The sequence below is a fragment of the Hypanus sabinus genome, chromosome 20 (genome assembly GCF_030144855.1).
Source record: "Hypanus sabinus isolate sHypSab1 chromosome 20, sHypSab1.hap1, whole genome shotgun sequence".
Classification (NCBI taxonomy): Eukaryota; Metazoa; Chordata; class Chondrichthyes; order Myliobatiformes; family Dasyatidae; genus Hypanus; species Hypanus sabinus.
The window spans coordinates 45,586,662-45,605,670 of NC_082725.1; the positions used below are offsets into that span (position 1 = coordinate 45,586,662).

At 43.6% G+C, this 19,009-nt stretch overlaps 1 protein-coding gene across 1 annotated transcript in view; it reads left to right on the top strand.

Moving 5' to 3' along the window:
• elmo1 (engulfment and cell motility 1 (ced-12 homolog, C. elegans)) overlaps positions 1–19,009 on the top strand; it is a 221,969-nt gene that overhangs the window by 136,656 nt on the left and 66,304 nt on the right. The window contains exon 17 of the mRNA XM_059945420.1: positions 6,809–6,945. Coding sequence (XP_059801403.1) covers positions 6,809–6,945 — 137 coding nt within the window. The remainder of the gene's footprint in view (positions 1–6,808; positions 6,946–19,009) is intronic.

The window sequence follows — 19,009 nt, forward strand, 5'->3', positions numbered from 1 at the left end:
ACGAGACTGCAGGTGCTGGAAATTGGAGCTCCTCACCAGTGGCTCAGGCAATAAGTGGACGGTTGACATTTCAGGTTGAGACCTTTCAACTGAACTAAAAGTGAGATGAAGGAAGACTTGTTTTGACAAGTTGTCATTAGTGTCTGGGATTGCCTGCTGGAGGAGCAGGGGAGGCAGATTCAATTGTAGCATTTTTAAGGGATCTCAGTATGTGTCCAAATAAGCAGAATTTGCTGGTGAGAAAATAGGATTCGCTGGATTACTCTTCCATAGCACTGGTATGGGCTTGGTGTACCAAGTGGCTTCCTTGCACGCTGTAACTATTCTATGAAACACAACCCTCTAAGAAATCCTTGATGAATCCTTGATAAATGTGAATTCTAGTCTCCCTCAGTAATTTTATGTAATATTGCCCCCCACCACTACTGGCTGATCTGCTCACTCCAACTACTTTGCCATTTTTCACCATGATGCCACCCCTGCAATCCGCTGGCATCACGCATATACCCAAATTGATGCAAAATAATGACTTGGGAGTTGGCTATAATATCCAGTTGGTAACTTGTATACTTTTTCAAGGTGCTGAATACAAATGTTCACAATGAGAAAATTACATTAGGCAATTTCCAATATTTGTACTGTGTTGACCTCTATCCCAAAAAAACAATTCCAAGTGAAGCGAGAGATGGAATCGGACGAATGTTAGCTCTGGCAGGATTTGCAGGCCGTTATTCCTACAAGGTAAAACTTCACATCATGAATGGCTGTGACGCTTCACTCCCAGATGAACTCAATGCCTTTTATGCACACTTTGAAAGCGAGAATAAAATTAAATCTGTGCATATCCCTGCAGCATCCGGTGATCCTGTTATCTCTGTCTCAGATGCTGATGTCAGAACTTCTTTCAAGCGGCTAAACCCTTGCAAGGCGTCAGACCCTGATGGTGCACCTGGTAGGGCATTGAAAACCTGTGCCAGCTAACTGGCAAGAGTCTTACTGCTACAGTTGGAGGTTTCCAAAGGACAATAATCATTCCAGTGCCCAAGAAGAGCAGGGTGAGCTGCCTCAATGACAATCGTTCAGTGCACTCACATCTGCTGTGATGAAGTGCTTTGACAGGTTGGTCATGGCCAGAATCTGCTCCTGTCTTAAGCAAGGACCTGTACCCACTGCAATTCGCCTCTCTCCACTAAAGGTCTGGAGCGGATGCAACCTCACTGGCTCTTCACTCCGCGTTGGATCACCTGGATAACAGCAATGCCTCCATCAGGGAGCTGTTTGTTTGTTCGTTTGTTTATTTTTCAGTCAGCTGTTTATTGATTACAGCTCAGTGTTCCACACAAGTTCAAATCCACAAGTTACAAATCCTGTAGCTCTGTACCTCCCTCTGCAGCTGGGTCCCTGACTTCCTCAGCAGGTGCCCACATTCTGAGCCAGCACTGGTGCACCAGAAGGATGCATGCTTAGCCTGATGCTTGGCAGTATTTCAGATGGTGACAAGGCGGCGCACAGGAGTGAGACGATCAGCTGGTTGAGTGTTGTCGCAACAACAGCCTTGTGCACTTGACATCTGTAAGATCAAGGAATTGATTGTAGGCTTGAGGAAGGGGGAGTCGAGGGAACACGCAGTCCTCTTCGAGGAATCAGCAGTGGAAAGGATGAGCAGTTTCAAGAACTTGGATGCCAAAATCTCTGAGGATCTATCCTGGCCCCAAGAGATCGATGCAGTTACAAAGAAAACACGACCTTGGCTATATTTCACTAGGAGTTGATGAGACGGTTTGTCACCAAAGAATCTTGGCGATTTCTACAGATAAACCATGGAGAGCATCCTAACTAGTCGCATCACCGTCTGGTGTAGAGGGGCCATTGCACAGGATCGTAAAAAGCTGCAGAAAGTTGTAAACTCGGCCAGCGTGATAATGGGAACCAGCCTCCCAGCATGGAGGACCACTTTCAAACGGCGATGCCTTAAAAAGGTAGCATCCATCATTAAGAACCACCATCATCCATCACTCCCTCTTCTCATTGCTACCATTAAGGAGGAGGTACAAGAACCTGTGGGCACATACTCAACTTTTCAAGGTCAGCTTCTTTGTCCCTGCCATCAGATTTCTGAATGGACAATGAACTCATGAACACTACCTCACCATTTCTTTTTTTTCCTTTGCTCTCTTTTTTCACTAATTTAAATTTTTAAATATATATTTCTTATTGTAATTTATAGTTTTTTTATTACTATGCATTACAATGTACTGCTGCCGCAAAGCAAAAAAAAATTTGCGACATGTACCAGTGATATTAAACTTGATTCTGATTTTGATCCTTTAAATTTGCAAAATCGTTTCCTTTAGTTTTTGGTAGAATTCCTTTCAGTTTGAAAAGAAGGAAGCGAAAGAGTATGTCTTGGTTTTAATTTGGATAATAGTGATTCAGAAACACAAGGGGGTCAGGTACGGCTATTTTCAAAGGCACAGGCCTACCCAGGGCGGTGAAAGACCTGCTCCATTCTTATTCCCAGTGTTGCAAGACATTTTCAAGTTGAGTTAAAAATAGGAATGAAGAAATAAACACCTTGACTGGTATGTTCTTCAATTGGGTAATTTATTGCACAGTGCTAGGGAAATCTGATAATCCTGTAATGAAAGATTTACTGCTTCCACTTATGTTCAAATGGAACAGTAGCCTTATCTCTTGAGGTTTCCAGCAATACTTTGCACATCAGACTTCACTTAATATTCTATTCCATCAGCACCAGAAATTTTTTGATTAGGAGAAATATGATAAGCTCTAGTCTTGGGCCCTTGAGAGATATGGGGCGGGTTAACGGGTCAGTTGAGGACAACATTTGTGAGTGAAGTTGTCTTGTGAGATTTATATTTTGTGTTAAGATTACCATTAAAATTTCAGCTGTGGTAACCCACAGAGTATCAAAATAAAGCCAGCAAAAGCTGGAACGCTTAGGAGGTCAGACAACGTCCATGGAATGAGAAGCACCTTTAAAGTTTAGATTGAAAATCAGAACTGTGGTCCAAAGCTTGCTGTGGCAATGCTGAGTATTTCCAGCAGTTTCTATTTGTATTTCACGCTTACAGCAGCTGCAGTTCTAGATTTCATTCGTCGTAGAATAATCTTTAGTACGTTAGGGAAATGGGGTAAATCCTGTTTTATATCTTTATGGTCAGCAGTGATGTGTTTGATTCATGTGAAAAGAGGTAGCTTGGACCAGTATCAGATGTCCATGATGAGCTAATGATGCTGGAGGTGTGGGCACAGCAATCTCAGTGCTCACGAAGAAGTGTCAGCCTGACTACGTGGCACTATTTCCAGCCCTGACTTAGAAGGTCATGGGTTCAGCCTGTGCTGGAGCACAGCGTCTTGCCTGATGGAGGGGCTGAAATTAGGCTGCACCAGAGGAGGTTTTTAAAATCTTATTTACTTACTTATTGAGAAACAGCCTGGAACAGGCCCTTTGAGCCATGCCTCCCGGCAGTCCCTCGATTTAATCTTAGCCTAATCACAGGGCAATTTGCAATCACCAATGACCCTACCAACCAGTACGTCTTTGGACTGTGGGGGGTGGGTATAGAACCAGAGGAAACGCCGGCAGTCACGGGGAGAATGTACAAACTTCCTACAGACAGCAGCGGGAATTGAACCCTGCTACTGCAAAGTGTTGTGCTGACCACTGCATTACTGTGCCGCTCCATTTGGAAGAGCCGCATTAACAAATTTTGAATAGACATGAGGAATCCTGGATGATCTGACCAGTAAAGACTGATGATTGGAGTGGCTGTTCTGATTGAGGTAGATTGACTGTCTTGGCAATACTGGCAAATTTTGCCATGAATGGCATGTTGGAAATCCTTTTGGATTTGTAGCAGTAGCGACTCCTGGGCCAAGTAGGGAGTAACCAGTTGGTGAATAAAACTTAACCATTTTATCCCCGTCTTTAAGAGGGTTGTTCTAGTTTCCTAAGGGTGTCATAGCTGGGAGAGGTGGTAGGGGCAAGCTCCCACTACCTGTTAAATGCTTCCAGTGGTGTACATCTCAAAGAGCCTCTTACAACCAAGTCCAGCGTGGCCTTCACATGTGGCTTAGCTACTAAGCTCAGTGGAACAGTTTCCACTGACAGGAGAAGGGGTTACTAGCACCTTAAAACTTTGGGCAAACGGGGGTCATCAACCTCTGCTGCCTTGTGGCTACACCCACTCATGGGGAAGGTTTCACGAGTAAACCCCCAGGAAGAATGCAGAGCACGAGTCGCTAAGGGAGTCCAATGTTGAGTTCAACGCTGACTGGCAACTCCTGTGACACCTCTGGTGCCAAACAGTGTTGGGCTGTGCCATTCCTTTGAATTCATCAGCTATATGGAGAAGGAAAGCCTGTTGCCTGGCCAATTGCTTGCTCTCCGTATCCAGCTAAATCTCCTTGGTTGATTACCGCCAACTGAGGGCCTGTACAAGAAGGTTCCATGAAGCAGGGAACTTCCAGCTTAACTATTCAGTACCTTGGTGGCTCTGTGACTGTGGAAGTCTCCTCTGGATGCTCCGGTTTCCTCACACATCCCAAAATACTCGTGGATTGGGAGGTGAGATGGTACTGTCAATGTGTAGCCTAGCAGTCAAATGAGTGAGGAGCTGAGAAAGTGAGGGGAACAAAAATGGGATTTGTGTAGCATTAGTGTAAATGGAGGGGGGGGGAGAGACTGGATGGGCTGAAGGGCCTGGTTTCATGCTGTACCTCTCCTTCACTCTGACTTCTCTGAGGCAATTGAGAGAAAAATAACTTCCACATTTCCTCCTCATCTCCTTCAGATGACCTAAAGTGCTAAACTGTCAGTGGGTCCACTCTGAAGTGTAGTCACAACAAAATTCCACTGGGCAAACTCGAGAGAAAACAGAGGAGACTGGAAGTATGCTGGGATTCTGTGTTCAGAAAGTTCTGGAACACAGTTTTAACCTGGGTCAATGTTTTTATCTCTCCACCAATATCATGATGTCATGACACTGCTCTCTATCTTTGTGATTTTAAAGGTGATTGAGCTCAAAGTGCGTTATTCACTGTTAAAGACTGAGTGATATCTTTTTGATTATGAAAGGAAGAATATGATAAAACATTATTTATTTTATCTACTGAACTAATTAATGCCAGAATTGAAAAGTTTAGGGAGTGTTCCATTGCTGTTTGCTGCTGCATGTGGAATTGCCAATGTGCTGTAATGTGAAAATTGAAGTACTTTTGGCTTTGCTGAGGAGATAGTATGGTTTATACTAACCACTGTGCACAGAGGATTGGAATTAGTTGTTTCTGCTGGCTGTAGGATATTTACTGAATGCTCTTTGGCGGATTCATGGAATGCCAGAGTTATCCCTCGCCTGGATGTCTTCCAAAATCCAAACCACATGTCCGTGGAGATGCTTTCCAAAGCTTTGATTTGTGGTTTACAGGGAAAAATAAATGATTTCCTGAAAAGACACTAAAGGAATCACAGCATTCCACCTGGTAAAATTGGAACATGGCTCACCTAGTCACGGCAGATTACCAGACCAAGATAAAACCATGGGCTAATTTTTAAGTCGTTATTACAACTAATATGAGGAATTAATTTTTTCAAAGAGGCACAGAGTGATGTAACCATCTGATAAATGACCCACACTACCACATCTATTTGTGTTTTGAGGGTGTGGACTTTTGTTGCAACTCTGTGTTTTCACTCAAAATGAGTATGTTGACAATCATTGCCTAATCTTTCAAATTTGTCAATTGTGGGTGTAATATGTTTTATCCTTGCCCTTCAGAGCCTTTCTTGTCTTCATTTCTTCCTGCTCTCCACCTTTCAGTCCTATGCAATATTGGTCTTGTTTCTATCCACAAACTTTAAAATTCCTTTCCACTCTTCCCTACTACCCTTCTAACACATCTCCTTTGTGCCATCTGATGTTTGATGTCTTATTTCAAATCTCTTCCCTCCACTCTTCCATTCTATCTCCCCACATTTATCTTCAGTTCTCTCTCCTTCCTTTCCTTTCCTCCTTTCATCAAGCCCTTTACCCTCAACCCATCACCTTCAATTTTCTTCACTATCCTCCCCATCAATCATGGGTTTGAGTTTAAGAGCCGTGAGGCAATGTTACAGCGATACAAGACCTTAGTTGGACCCCACTTGGAGTACTATGTTCAGTTCTGGTCACTTCCCTATAGGAAGGATGTAGACACTGTTGAGAGAGTGCAGAGGAGATTTACAAGGAGGTTGTCAGGATTGGGGAGCATGCTTTATGAGAATAGGTTGAGTGAACTTGGCCTTTTCTCCTTGGAGTGACAGAGGATGAGAGATAACCTGATAGAGGTATATAAGATGATGAGAGGCATTGATCATGTGGATAGTCAGAGGCTTTTTCCTAGTACTGAAATGGCTATGCAAGGGGGCATAGTTTTAAGGTGCTTGGAAGTAGGTACAGAGGGATGTCAGAAGTAAGTTTTTCACACAGAAAGTGGTGGGTATATGGAATGCACTGCCGGTGACGGTGGTGGAGGCAGATATAATAGGGTCTTTTAAGAGACACTTAAATAGGTACATGGAGCTATGTGGTAGGGAAATTCTAGGCAGTTTCTAGAGTAGGTTACATGGTCGGCACAACGTTGTTGGCTGAAGGGCCTGTAGATTTCTATGTTCTATGTTCCTCTCATACTTGATCAAAATCGTCTCTTTAACTCTCATTGATCTCCTCCCCTCCTCTATTCAGTTCTCTTCAGCTACTTCAGCATCTCCTATTCACTAACCTCCCATTCCTGTCCAACCCCGCAGCTAGTGACACCTGCAATGAATTCCATCCCATGTTTTTCACACATGATCGCTCATTTGAGGAGTTCTTCTGCATCTGCATCCAACTGCTGAATAAGACTTGGAAAGAAATGAGAGCGACATCTGAAGACTTCAATAAGGTCAGTGCTGGAACACATTTAGACTAATCCATATCTTACAGCAAAGTGTGATCTTTATGTTGTGCAACGTCATCAAATTGAAGTCCTTACGTTGTTAAAATATTGTGACTTTTTTTTTGCTTTAAGGAACACAAAAGATCACAGCCTCCTAAATTTGATGAGTGTCTTAAAATATCTGCTATTTGATATGTTGGTGGGGTACTGCTGTGAAGAGTGACTGGTTTGTGGTTGGACAATGGATAAATATCCCATCTTCTTTGCAGAATGTTGTAAGCTTTAAGCTCAACTTATGGTACAATTTTGCAACAATTCACAGAACCCTCAAATTCTTTGTCGCAGTCCGCCCAGCCTTTGTGTCTGTGGAAAGTAGGTCAGGTGTGGACAAGGACGTAAGGACCAGCCAGGATGGTTGTCAGAACAAGTTGAGTGAACTTGGCCTTTTCTCCTTGGAGCAACAGAGGATGAGAGGTGACCTGTTAGAGGTGTATAAGATAATGAGAGGCATTGATCGTGTGGACAGTCAGAGGCTTCTTCCCAGGGTTAAAATGGCTAATACAATGGGGCATAGTTCTAAGTGTTACTGTAATGAAGGGCTAACTAATAGTATACCCAAAAATGGCTTCCTGTACTTGCATGCTACCTTTAAAAGATCCCAGAAGCGTGTTAGGACAGTTGACCAAAATCTTACAGAGAAAGAAATAGATTTCAACCAGTGTGTTTTAAAGAGGAAGGAGAGTCTGAGGGATTTGACCAGAGAAATGCAGACTGAAGTCATGGTCAATATTGCCCAGGCAATGAAAATGGGGACCATTTGTCAAAGTTCCTCCCTGTTTCCCCAGTTGAAACTTCTGTTCTCTGAATCTCAGAGTGAATGGGCTGTCAGTGGAAAGGCGTTAACTTCTCTGCACCTTTCCACAATGGCAGATTTCAAGCAGTGGAATACGAGGCTGAGGCTGACTTTAGAATAAATTATTTTACACTGCCATTGTTGTTTCTGAAAGTCACACAAAGGCTATCTTGAGGAACCTAAAACAAATAAAATATTGTACAACAATGACCGACATCCTCAGTTAAACAAATTAAAGTTCCTTTCTAACTGATAAAGTCTCCAGTGAGGGAAAAGCCAATCGCCCAAAAAATATCAGGAATCTGATCCACAGTAATGTTTTTAATTGCATTTTGAATTAAAATGAACAATACCAGTCATTTCAATTTAGACTGGGTGAAACAAAAGCAATTTCTTCCTGTAACCAAGCGAAAGGGAGAATGCTGAAGTCCTATTAATGAAACAATATGCTATGTGACTTGGACAGGGAGGAACTGATGCACTATGGGCTGTTGTTCAGTTGCAAGCCATGAGCTGAGGGCTACATGCCTGTAACTCCCAGTGGATGAAGTATTGGCATCTTGTCTGAAGAGGAGGATAGACAAGGTTGCACCAAGGGCCTTCTTGGTCTTGGGAAGGAATAGGCTCTAATAAAGGAAATTTGAGGCAATGCCACCTCTAACTGAAACCACACGAGCATGGCATCTAGCCTTTATACGGGGCTAAATGCCTCCAGTGTGATTGGCTGATTTCAAATATCTTTTACTGTACATCTCATGTGTCGATATCCAATCAGGCAACCATTGGCCAGTTCACATCAAATTTACATCAAACCATAATCATCTAACCATGCTCCCGCTCTACCACATGCCCACTCAATGGAAAGGTCACACCATATGTTGTGGAACTAAATAATCATTCACTTAAGTCTGTACTTGGCTGAAGCAGTGAAGTATTTATTGATTGACCCATTACCTACTATATGGGATGGGAATATATATCTATATACTGGATGGGAAACAATAATCTCGCCAAGAGATTTGTTAGTACTGTTTGGGAGGGTGGTGAATGGTACTAGAGTGATGGGGGTGTGAAAGACAGCAGAGTTGATAGAGTGGTAGAGTTGAGAGCATGAAAGAGTTTGAAAGGAAGGACAGCAAAGTGAAAGCTAAGAAATATGGTGGGACTGACGGGCTGAAATGTCTATTTCAATGCTAGGTAAGACTGATGAACTTGGAGCCTGGATCAGTTTGTGGAATTATGATGTTCTTGCCATTACAGAGACTGGGTTGGGTGAGCAATAGGACTGGTAGCTCAACATTCCTGCGCTCCATTATTTTAGTCCTGATAGAGAGGGGAAGAGAGGAGGAGTGGTTTCACTGCTGATAAGGGAGAATATTACAGTAGTGTTTGTGACGCACTGGAGAATTTATCCACAAAAGCAATTTGGGTGGAGCTCCAAAATAAAAGGGGTGTAATTATGATCTTGGTGTTGTACTATAGGCCACTGAGAGGTAAAGAAAGAGACATTTACTCGGATTATGGAAAGATGCAGGAACAGCAGGGTTGGCATAGTGGAAGACTTATCCCTACTATAAATTGGAAATTCCTGAATATGAGAGGTGGGATTTCTTCAGTGTGTTCTTCAGTATGTGGAGAGTCCCACCTAGAGGAGAAAAGTACTGGAGCTGGTTTTGGGAAATGAGCCGGGGCGGGTGACAGACCTGAGAGTGGGTGAACATTTTGTGAATACTGACTACAGATCATTAGATTTTAAGATGGTTACGAATAAAGCTAAAATCCGATCCACTAAAGTGGGAGATGGCAAATTACAACAGGGTAAGGCAGGAGTGACAGGACTTTGATTGTGAGTAGCTGTTGTAGGTCAAGTCCACATCTGACAGGTGGGAATTGTTTAAGGTTCACTGAAGTTGACTATGCAAGTGGGTAAGGTGTTAAAGAAGGCATATGGCATGCTTGCCTTCATGGGCAGGAGTGTTGAGTGAGGAAGTCGTGCTGCAGCTATATAAGACTTCAGTCAGACCACACTTGGAGAATTGTGCGAACTCTGTTCGCTCAAGAGTATCGGAGGCTGAGGAAAGATCTGAGTGAGGTTTTTAAAATTATGAGAGACATGGATCGAGTAGATGGTCAGAATTGCTTCCCCAGGGTAGAAATGTCAAGTGCCAGAGGACATGCTTTTAATATAGAAGGGGTATATTTAACAGCAGCATGGGGAGGAAAATCTTTTACACTGATAGTGGGTAGGTGCCTGGAATAGAATCCCAAGGGTGGTCGTGGAATCCAGCTGTCTGGTGGAGTTTAAGAAGCTTTTAGATGAAAATGTAAATGAACAAAATTTAGGGATGTGGATAACACACCGGAGGAGGGCATTCTCTGTAAAATGGCCTCAAGACTGGTGCAAGAATCCTTCTTGGTACATGCTGATACAAACTTGCTCTGACTTGGCACCACTGTTCTGTCCAGTACTATTCTGTGTGTATTTAAATAAGGTTATTGTCACTGACATGAGTCATAAAATTAGTTTTTGTACTGGTACAAATTACTGTAGGATGGAATAAAAATAAATCAATAGTGCAACGGAGGAATAGCAAGATGGTGTTCATGGGGCCATTCAAAATCCTGATGGTGTTGTGGTTTCTTGAAATAACCAGGAGACGCAGAAGATTCTTCGAGAAATTTAAGCCTTTATTTGCAAACAAAAGCTGAGACAATTAATGAACATGTCACTAATTGCCCGCCAAGCCTAGTTCACAGTATTCTTTATAGTAATTTCTTATCTTAGTTTCATTAACATGTACTTGTTCTAGTGCCTTGACTAGTTCTCATACCATCACACCATCGCACAATCCTGTCTAGTCTACTCCTTGGAACACGTGTCCCCCTTCCCAGCCTTGACTGGTTCCCATACCATCATACCACTCCACGATCCCGTCTACCACTGTTGTCTCCACATGCTTAGTTTCACTGTTAGATACATTCTCAAGGCACTGATGTGTTCAATAGTACAGAGACAATACAGAGATTACATTCTGGCCAATAAATTGGAAACATAGCAAATAGCAAACACAAGGCTGGCCACATAGTTCTGGCCACACAGCAAATGTTGCAACTTTATTCAACTTTATTCTCCAATAATGGCGGGGGGGGGGGGGGGCGAAGAAGCTGTTGCTGGAACTTGAGAGTGGGTCTTCAGGCTCCTGTATCTCTTCCCTGTTGCCCCAGATGGTATTGGTCATTAATGGTGGATGCCACCTTTGGGAAAAAGTTTTCAATGGTGGGGAAACTTATGCCCGTGATGGAGCTACAACCGTCTGAAGCCTCTTACAGTCCTGTGCATTGGCGTCTCCATACCAGGCAGTTATGCAGCCAATCAGAATGCTGTCCACGCTGCATCTGTAAAATTCTGTAGGAGTCTTTGGTGACATGCCAACTCTTCTCAAACCCCTAATGAAGTGTAGCCTTCATCGATATGGTGGGCCCAGGATAGATCCTCCGAGTTGTTGACGCCCAAGAACTTGAATCTGCTTGCTTACTCTTTCCACCACTGACGTCTCAGAAGTGTGTGTACTCCCAATTTCCCCTTCCAGAAATCCACAATTAATTCCTTGATCTTCCTGAGGCTGAGTGCAAGGTCATACAGACATTCAATTATCATTTCTTGACCAACCCAAAACAAGAAGATGCGTGGTCACTTCTCTCTGATGTCACCTTGCATGCACAATCAACACGTGCCTTACAAACCTGGCCTTCATGCTAAGGCCTTGCTTACCATTGTGAAGGCATCCATTGCCTCTGGTCTATGAGTTCTGGTAGGTCATTGGCCTAATCTGGGACTGTGGTTACTATGGAAGCTGCCTTGTGGATGCTCTGGAGTTATCCTCACTGTCATGAAGACCTTCTTGAAGCTGGTTCCTTTACCTTTAAATACTTTACTAGACTGTAGCATTCTCCTGTGTTAGCTTCCTGTGATGATATCTCTGAGTAGTTCTGTACTGCAGGACTTGCTAGCTTAGCTACACAAAACAGGCTTACTTGCTGGAGTAGAAACAAAATGCTATCTTACCATAAGCTTTATATTGTAATAAACAAGTGAAAACTACAGTACATGCCACTTCCCTTTGTATGTTATATCCCACTTCAAAGAGACGTTTTAAACCATTTCATATAAAAGGACTAATGCTTTCTCTCAGATAATAGTCTGAGGAATACCACAACCTATTGCAGTCAGTCATTTTCAGAATCAAAGGCACAATGTGATAAAACAGAAAGCAGAAGTTAAAATAAATTGCAAGCTTTCTTTCCTTCTATTTTTACCGGGATTCTTTTAGCTAATTAACCTCACATTATTCAAAAGTTAACTCATCTGCCTAGCCTTTCTGACACACACCAGTGTCATGGTGTCTGCCACCTTTGCTTACTCCCCAAAATAACTCATTAGTCAGGTTTTAGTATTCTTTGTGTTTTAAAAAAACCTTGGATCTGATTGGTTGAAATAATCAAAATGTTGTAACCCAGTTGCAAATTGCATGGAACCAAATAGCAGGTTAAGAATTTTGTCCAGTTTTATGCTTAAGGGTGAACATTTCTGAACGGCATTAAGCGTGGTTTCAGTTTAGCATGTTTGTTCACTGTGCTTCACTATGGGGAGTATTTGAGTAGATACAGTGTATGATGATAAATCCCTTCAGGCTTGTTAGAAAATGTACATTTACAAGGGTAAGTATCTAAAATAAGAACATAAAATGCTGGAGATACTCAGCAATTCAGGCCTCGTGTGTTGGAAGAGGAAGTAAACCATAACACTCAGGAGCAGAATTAGGCCATTTAGCACATTGAGTCTGCTCTGTCATTCCATCGAGACTGATCCATTTCCCTCTCAACCCCATTCTCTTGCCTTCTCCCTGTAATCTGTCACGCCCTGACTTAACCAGAATCTATCAATCTCTGCCTTATACTCCCAATGACCTGGCCTCCACAGCTGCCTTTGGCAATGAATTCCATAAATTCAGCACCCTGTGGCTAAAGAAGTTCCTTGTCTTCTCCATTCTCAATGGATGTCTCTCTATTCTGAGATTGTGTCCTCTAGTCCTAGACTCCCCCACTACCGGAAGCATCTCTTCCACATTCAGCACATCCTGATAAGAGGCCCAAAACTGCTCACAATACTCTAAGCCGGGCCTCAGCAATGCTTTTAAAGCCTTAGCATTACATCCTTGCTTTTATATTGTAGTTCTCTCAAAATGAATGTCAATGTTCCATTTGCTTTCTTCACTACTGATTCAACCTGCAATTTAACCCTTAGGGAGTCCTGCACATGGACTCCCAGGTCCCACTGCACTTTGGATTTTTGAATTTTCATGACTGTTAATTCCCCCTGTTGGCTGTAGTTTAGGGGTGTTGGTGAAGCAATATAAAAACGAGTCCACACTCAGTGTTATTTGTGGCAGGCACATACTTGCAGTATATTTACAGTATTTACAGAATTGATGCAGTGCAACCAAATCTAAAATCCACAATACAAAAACACTGGTCAGAACACAAAGACTGCATTTGTTAATACAAAAACTAGTGCGATTCTTTACCAGTCAATTCTCCCCACCATCTATCTCTCTCCCTCTTCCAGATGCTGGCTTTTTTTAAATTGTATTCTCCAAATCCGGATTGGAGCAGTCCCGACAAGGGGGCAGGTACAGCAGCGCTCTAAATGGAGATTGGCAGTGGTGTGGTTGCTGAGGCCTGTTCGTCTGGCTTACCAGACTCAGAGACTCGCCTTGGAAATATGGAAGTGTTGAGCTAGGAGCTACATCAGCTGAAGCCCTAGGAAGCCCTAGGAACATGGACAGTTCTAATCAGACCCACACCTTGAGACTGGTCTGACTGCTGCCACTGCTGTTTACGCCCCAGGCTCATGCAGTCAGCGACTAAATGACCTGACCTGTGACAATAAAAATACTTGCACTGTTCCTTAGAACGAGGTGAAGTAGGCGGGAGCTGTTTCTCATCGTGAGCCTTGGTGACACTGACTACCTTTTCACTGCTCTGAGTACACTGTTGTGCGAAAAGCAAAATTCATCAGCTAGTGGCTTGAGACAAGGAATGCATTCCTGTCATTCAGGTACAGACAGTACGTTCAGGTAAACAGTTTTTAAAGTCCTCCAAAATTATCAGCTCCCAAAGAGAAGCAAAATCTGTCACACTATTTTTTCAAAGAGATGGTCCTTCTCCCTTGCAAACTCAATGCAGGTTTGAGTTGTGATTAAATTGAATTGACTTTATTACTTACATCCTTCATATACATGAGGAGTAAAAATCTTTACATTATGTCTACATCTAAATGTGCAATTTATAGAAATTTTTAATAAGTAGCATGTACAACAGGATAGTCAATATAACATAGAAATACAGTTGTATCGGCATGAATTAATCAGTCTGATGGCCTGGTGGAAGAAACTGTCCTGGAGCCTGTTGGTTCTGGCTTTTATTCTGTGGTACAGTTTCCCGGATGGTAGCGGCTGGAACAGTTTGTGGTTGGGGTGACTTGTGTCTCCAGTGATCCTTCAGGCCTTTTTACACACCTGTCTTTCTAAATGTCCTGAATAATGGGAAGTTCACATCTACAGCTGTGCTGGGCTGTCCACACCACACTCTGCAGAGTCTTGTGTTTGAGGGAGGTACAGTTCCCACGCCAGTCAGGATGCCCTCAATTGTGCCCTTGTGGGAAGTTGTTAGGATTAGGGGCCCATACCAAAGTTCTTCAAATGTCTGAGGTGAAAGAGGCGCTGTTGTACCTTTCTCAGTACATAGCCGGTATGTACAGACTACGTGAGATCCTTGGTGGTGTTTATGCCGAGGAACTTAAAGCTGTCGCCCCCTCAACCTCCGATCCATTGATGTCAGTAGGGGTTAGCCAGTCTCCATTCCTCTAGTAATCCATAACCAGCTCCTGATCTTTCTACAGGCCCTAAAGCTTAGGCACCAGCCTATGTGCATGCTGATCAGCAGCTTTAACAGAATTGTAATTGAGGCTGCTGAATGGCAACGGAGCAGAGCTTACCTCCTGCGCTTTTCCTGCAAACTAAGAGAGGCCAGACATCCTCAGGCCATTACGATGACGCTGCTGTGCTCTCAAAAGCACTGAAGTACGAATCCACCTCACTCTCGCGAAAACCTGGCACTAGTTTGAAGTGCTTACCCATATCAAACCCGGTCTCTGGGTTCACTGGGTCAGAGCTCACAGCGGGTGAGGAGGCAGGAGCCGGCCGTGCAGCTGGAGTTCGGCAGGCTTCATTGTCTCAAACTCCAGCTGCCGCAGTTTGATCTCCAGCCTGCGAACCTCCAGTCGCCAGTTTAGCTCTGAGGCAAGCAGCAGTGGTGCCAGGCACACCCTCAAACAAGGATAGCAGATACTGGCAAGCGAGCCTTCACCTTCCGGCACAGTGGGCACATCGGGTGGCAAAGTGACTTTGGCCCCAGTCTCAGCCTCCACCTGCTCTACCTTGTGGCCCTCAGACTTCTCAGCTGTGGGTACCTCTCCCCCATCGTACCTGTGCAAAAAGGACATGCTCCATCAGACTTTTAAACACATTATGCTTAATGACCTCTTTCAGGGCTTGTTTTGCCACTGGAATACTGAAGTGTTTTACCAGGGTCAGCAGGTCATCCTTACAGCACTTGTCTAATTGCTGTAAAACATATGCACACTAAACTGGTCCATATCCACACCGAGAGCCTTTCATCCAGACAGCAGTGAGTTTAAACACAATGATTGACACCAACCAAGCCAGCCAGCGAGGTTGAAGAGCACTCTTCGGTCCCTGTCTACCTAACCAACGAACCCCAACTAAATCCTAGCTGCTCTTCAAGGGTTTGCCAGGCTTGGGGCGCCTTTAAACACTCAACTCAGAGACAAAATGCCTGATAGCGTACCCCCACTGGGGATTAAATCCCCACACAGGATTACCCTCCAAAACAAAAAATAGAAAATACTCAGAGCAAAATAACAAACTAGTGTTCCGAAGGGAGGAGTGAGCACAGTCCAGTTGGAACACACTAACTTAACTGGAGAGCCCTCAATAACACAGTGATCACTCATGAAAGAAAAAAAACACTTCTACTCACCCTTTACAAAGGAAACTGACTCCAACATGAAGTATCCCGGGCGAGTCCCCAGTTTATGTTACAGCTCTAGTCTAGAGGTGTCGGTGAAACAACATTAAAAACAAGTCCATCCCCCAGTGTTGTGAGTTGTTTGTGGTGGGAAAAGGCCAAGGCAGACACAGGCGGTCCCACCTGCAGCACACTTCAGTATCCATGCATACTAACAGAAGTGACTCCAGGGCAACCAGATCCAAGGGAGTAATCCGAAAGCTGAAATCAGCAATAGGAAAGCACAGGTCAGAGCATGAAGTCTACAAGTTTGTTAATACAAAGACTAGTGAGATTCTTTAACGGTTGATTCTCCCCAGTGGCTCTCTCTCTCTCTCCCTCCTTCCGGATGCTCTACAGTACAGAATTCCCCAAATCCTGATTGGAGCTGTGCTGAGAGGCAGGTCCAGCCGTGCTCTGTCTGGAGATCAGCCAGCAGCTTGGCACACCTGAAACAGGGAAGTGAGAGAGAGTGGAAAACAACAACATGGGCATACGGTGCACATGCACAAAACAACGTCCATAAACCTCCCGACACTGTATCCCATCACCATTGCTTTATCCATCCCCTTAATTAGTCTTAAGTCCTTCTGCAGCCTTCCTGCTTCCTCACATTACCTGCCCCTCCACCTATCTTCATATCGTCTGCAAACTTAGCTGCAAACCTATAAAATCAGTCATTCAAATCATTGAAATGCAATGTAAAGTAGTTCCAACACCTACCCCGCCAGAACACCACTAGTCACCGACAGCCAATCAGAGAAGGCTCCCTTTATTCCCACACTTTGCCTCCTGCCAATCAGCCAGCGTCCTGTCCATGCTAGTATTTTTCCTGTAATACCATGGGCTCTTCACCTAGCTCAGTGCGGTACCTTGTAAAATCTGAAAATCCAAGCATATAACATCTACAGGCTCTCCTTGGTCTGTCCTGCTTGTTCTTTCCTAAAAGAATTCCCTGAAGGAAGCCACACAGACTTTAGCCTATTTTATCATGCGCCTCCAAGTACCCCGAAACCTCACCCTTGACATTTAAGTTCAAAGACCCTTTGTCAGATCTTTTGACAAATTGTGCATTAAAAGGTCGTATCCATTGTACAAACCAAAATGCACTTGTATTATGTGGATGACATTTATTATGTCCATGTTACTCAGATATCATTTTCATGTTTATGCAGTAAATGCTTTGGTAATTTCCATATGTAACCACTGAGCAGCCCTATGTTGCATAACAGGTTGAGATTATGCCTTTTATGTGATTTTTTTTATATGAGAGTTAGTATTTTTGCATTTGTACTACATATGTACACATTGTCACTGAATAATTATCAACGTAAGTCCATAAATAGAAGCAAGTGTAGGCAACTTGAATGATTTAGGGTAGGATCAGTGTACCATAAAAGTTAATGAACCCATTTAGCCAAAGGACTTATTTTCATGATGTTACTCTTTCTGACTATGATTTAGCCCCTCTGGCTTTCACCACAAATATTTAGCAGCAACATTTTTTGCACAATCTTCCATATCCCTTTTTTTTGCTTTAATATCTAAGTATCTTTGTCATTCTCTGTTTTGAAAGCACTTAGTCTCCTTGACGCCCTGTGGTAGAGAACTTCAAGGATTGACAACCCTCTGAGAGAAGAGCTGCCTCCTCATTTCTGTCTTAAATGGTCTACCCTTACTTTGCGAGTTTGGCTCTTAGTTTTGGACCTTGTGGCCTTTAGGAACATCCACCCTGTATTTATCTTGTCAAGCCTTCTAAGAAATTTGTATGTTTTAATGCTGGGGAATAGAGATCTAATCTACTTGATCTGACCTTTCAAAGTCCTGCCATCCTAGGAATCCATCCGGTGAATTTTTGCTGCATTCTCTCAATACTAAATATATTCATTAATAGGTAAGAAGCCCAAAATTATACATAATACAGATCTTTCGTTCTTCCACCATCAGCGCTGCCTTCACTTGCATTTCTTCCATTTTGCGCACATCTGCCCTCACCCCATCCACCCGCCACATCACGAGGGATAGGGCATATAATCCATCATAACTTTCCGCTATCTCCAATGGGATCCCACTTTCTGCTTTCCATAGGGATTGCTCCCTACACGACTCCCTTGTTCATTTGTCCCTCCCCACTGATCTCACTCCTGGCAAGTGGAACAAATGCCACACCCACCCCTATAACTCCTCCCTCACTACCATTCAGGGTCCCAAACCATCCATCCAGATGAGTGGACATTTCACCTTTTGAGTCTGTTGGAGTCCATCTACTGTATCTGGTGCTCCCGGTGTGGCCTCCATTGTATCATTGAGACCCAATATAGACTGAGAGACCGCTTAGCCAAGCACCTACGCTCTGTCCAGCAGAAAAAGCGGCATCTCCTAGTGGTCACTCATGTTAATTCTACTTCCCGTTCCCATTCTGACATATCAGCTCACGGTCTCCTCTACTGATGTGATGAGGTCATACTCAGGTTGAAGGAGCAACACCTTGCATTCCATCTGGGTAGCGTCTAACTTGATGACATGAGCATTGATTTCTCAAACTTCTGGTAATACTCTCACCCTCTCCTTCACTACCCCCATTCCCATTTCCCTCTCTCACATCTCCTTACCTGTCCTTCATCTCCTTCTGGTCCTCCTCCTTTTCTTCCATGGCCTTCTGTCCTCTCCTATCAGATTCCCCTTTCTCCAGCCCTGTAGCTCTTTCACCAATTGACTTCCCAGTTCATTACTTCACCTCTTCCCCCTCTCCCAGTTTCACCTATCACCTTGTACTTCTTCCTTTCCCCCACAGTCTCACCCTGACTTCTTATCTCTTTTTTTCCCGTCCCAATGAAGGCTCTCTGCCAGAAAAGTCAACTGTTTACTCATTTCCATAGATGCTAAACACAAAGTACACTGCAGATGCTGTGGTCAAATCAACACGTACAAAAGCTGGATGAACTCAGCAGGTCGGGCAGCATCCGTTGAAATGAGCAGTCCTGACGAAGGGTCTCTGCTTGGAAATGTTGACTGCTCATTTCATCGGATGCTGCCTGACCTGCTGAGTTCATCCAGCTTTTGTACATG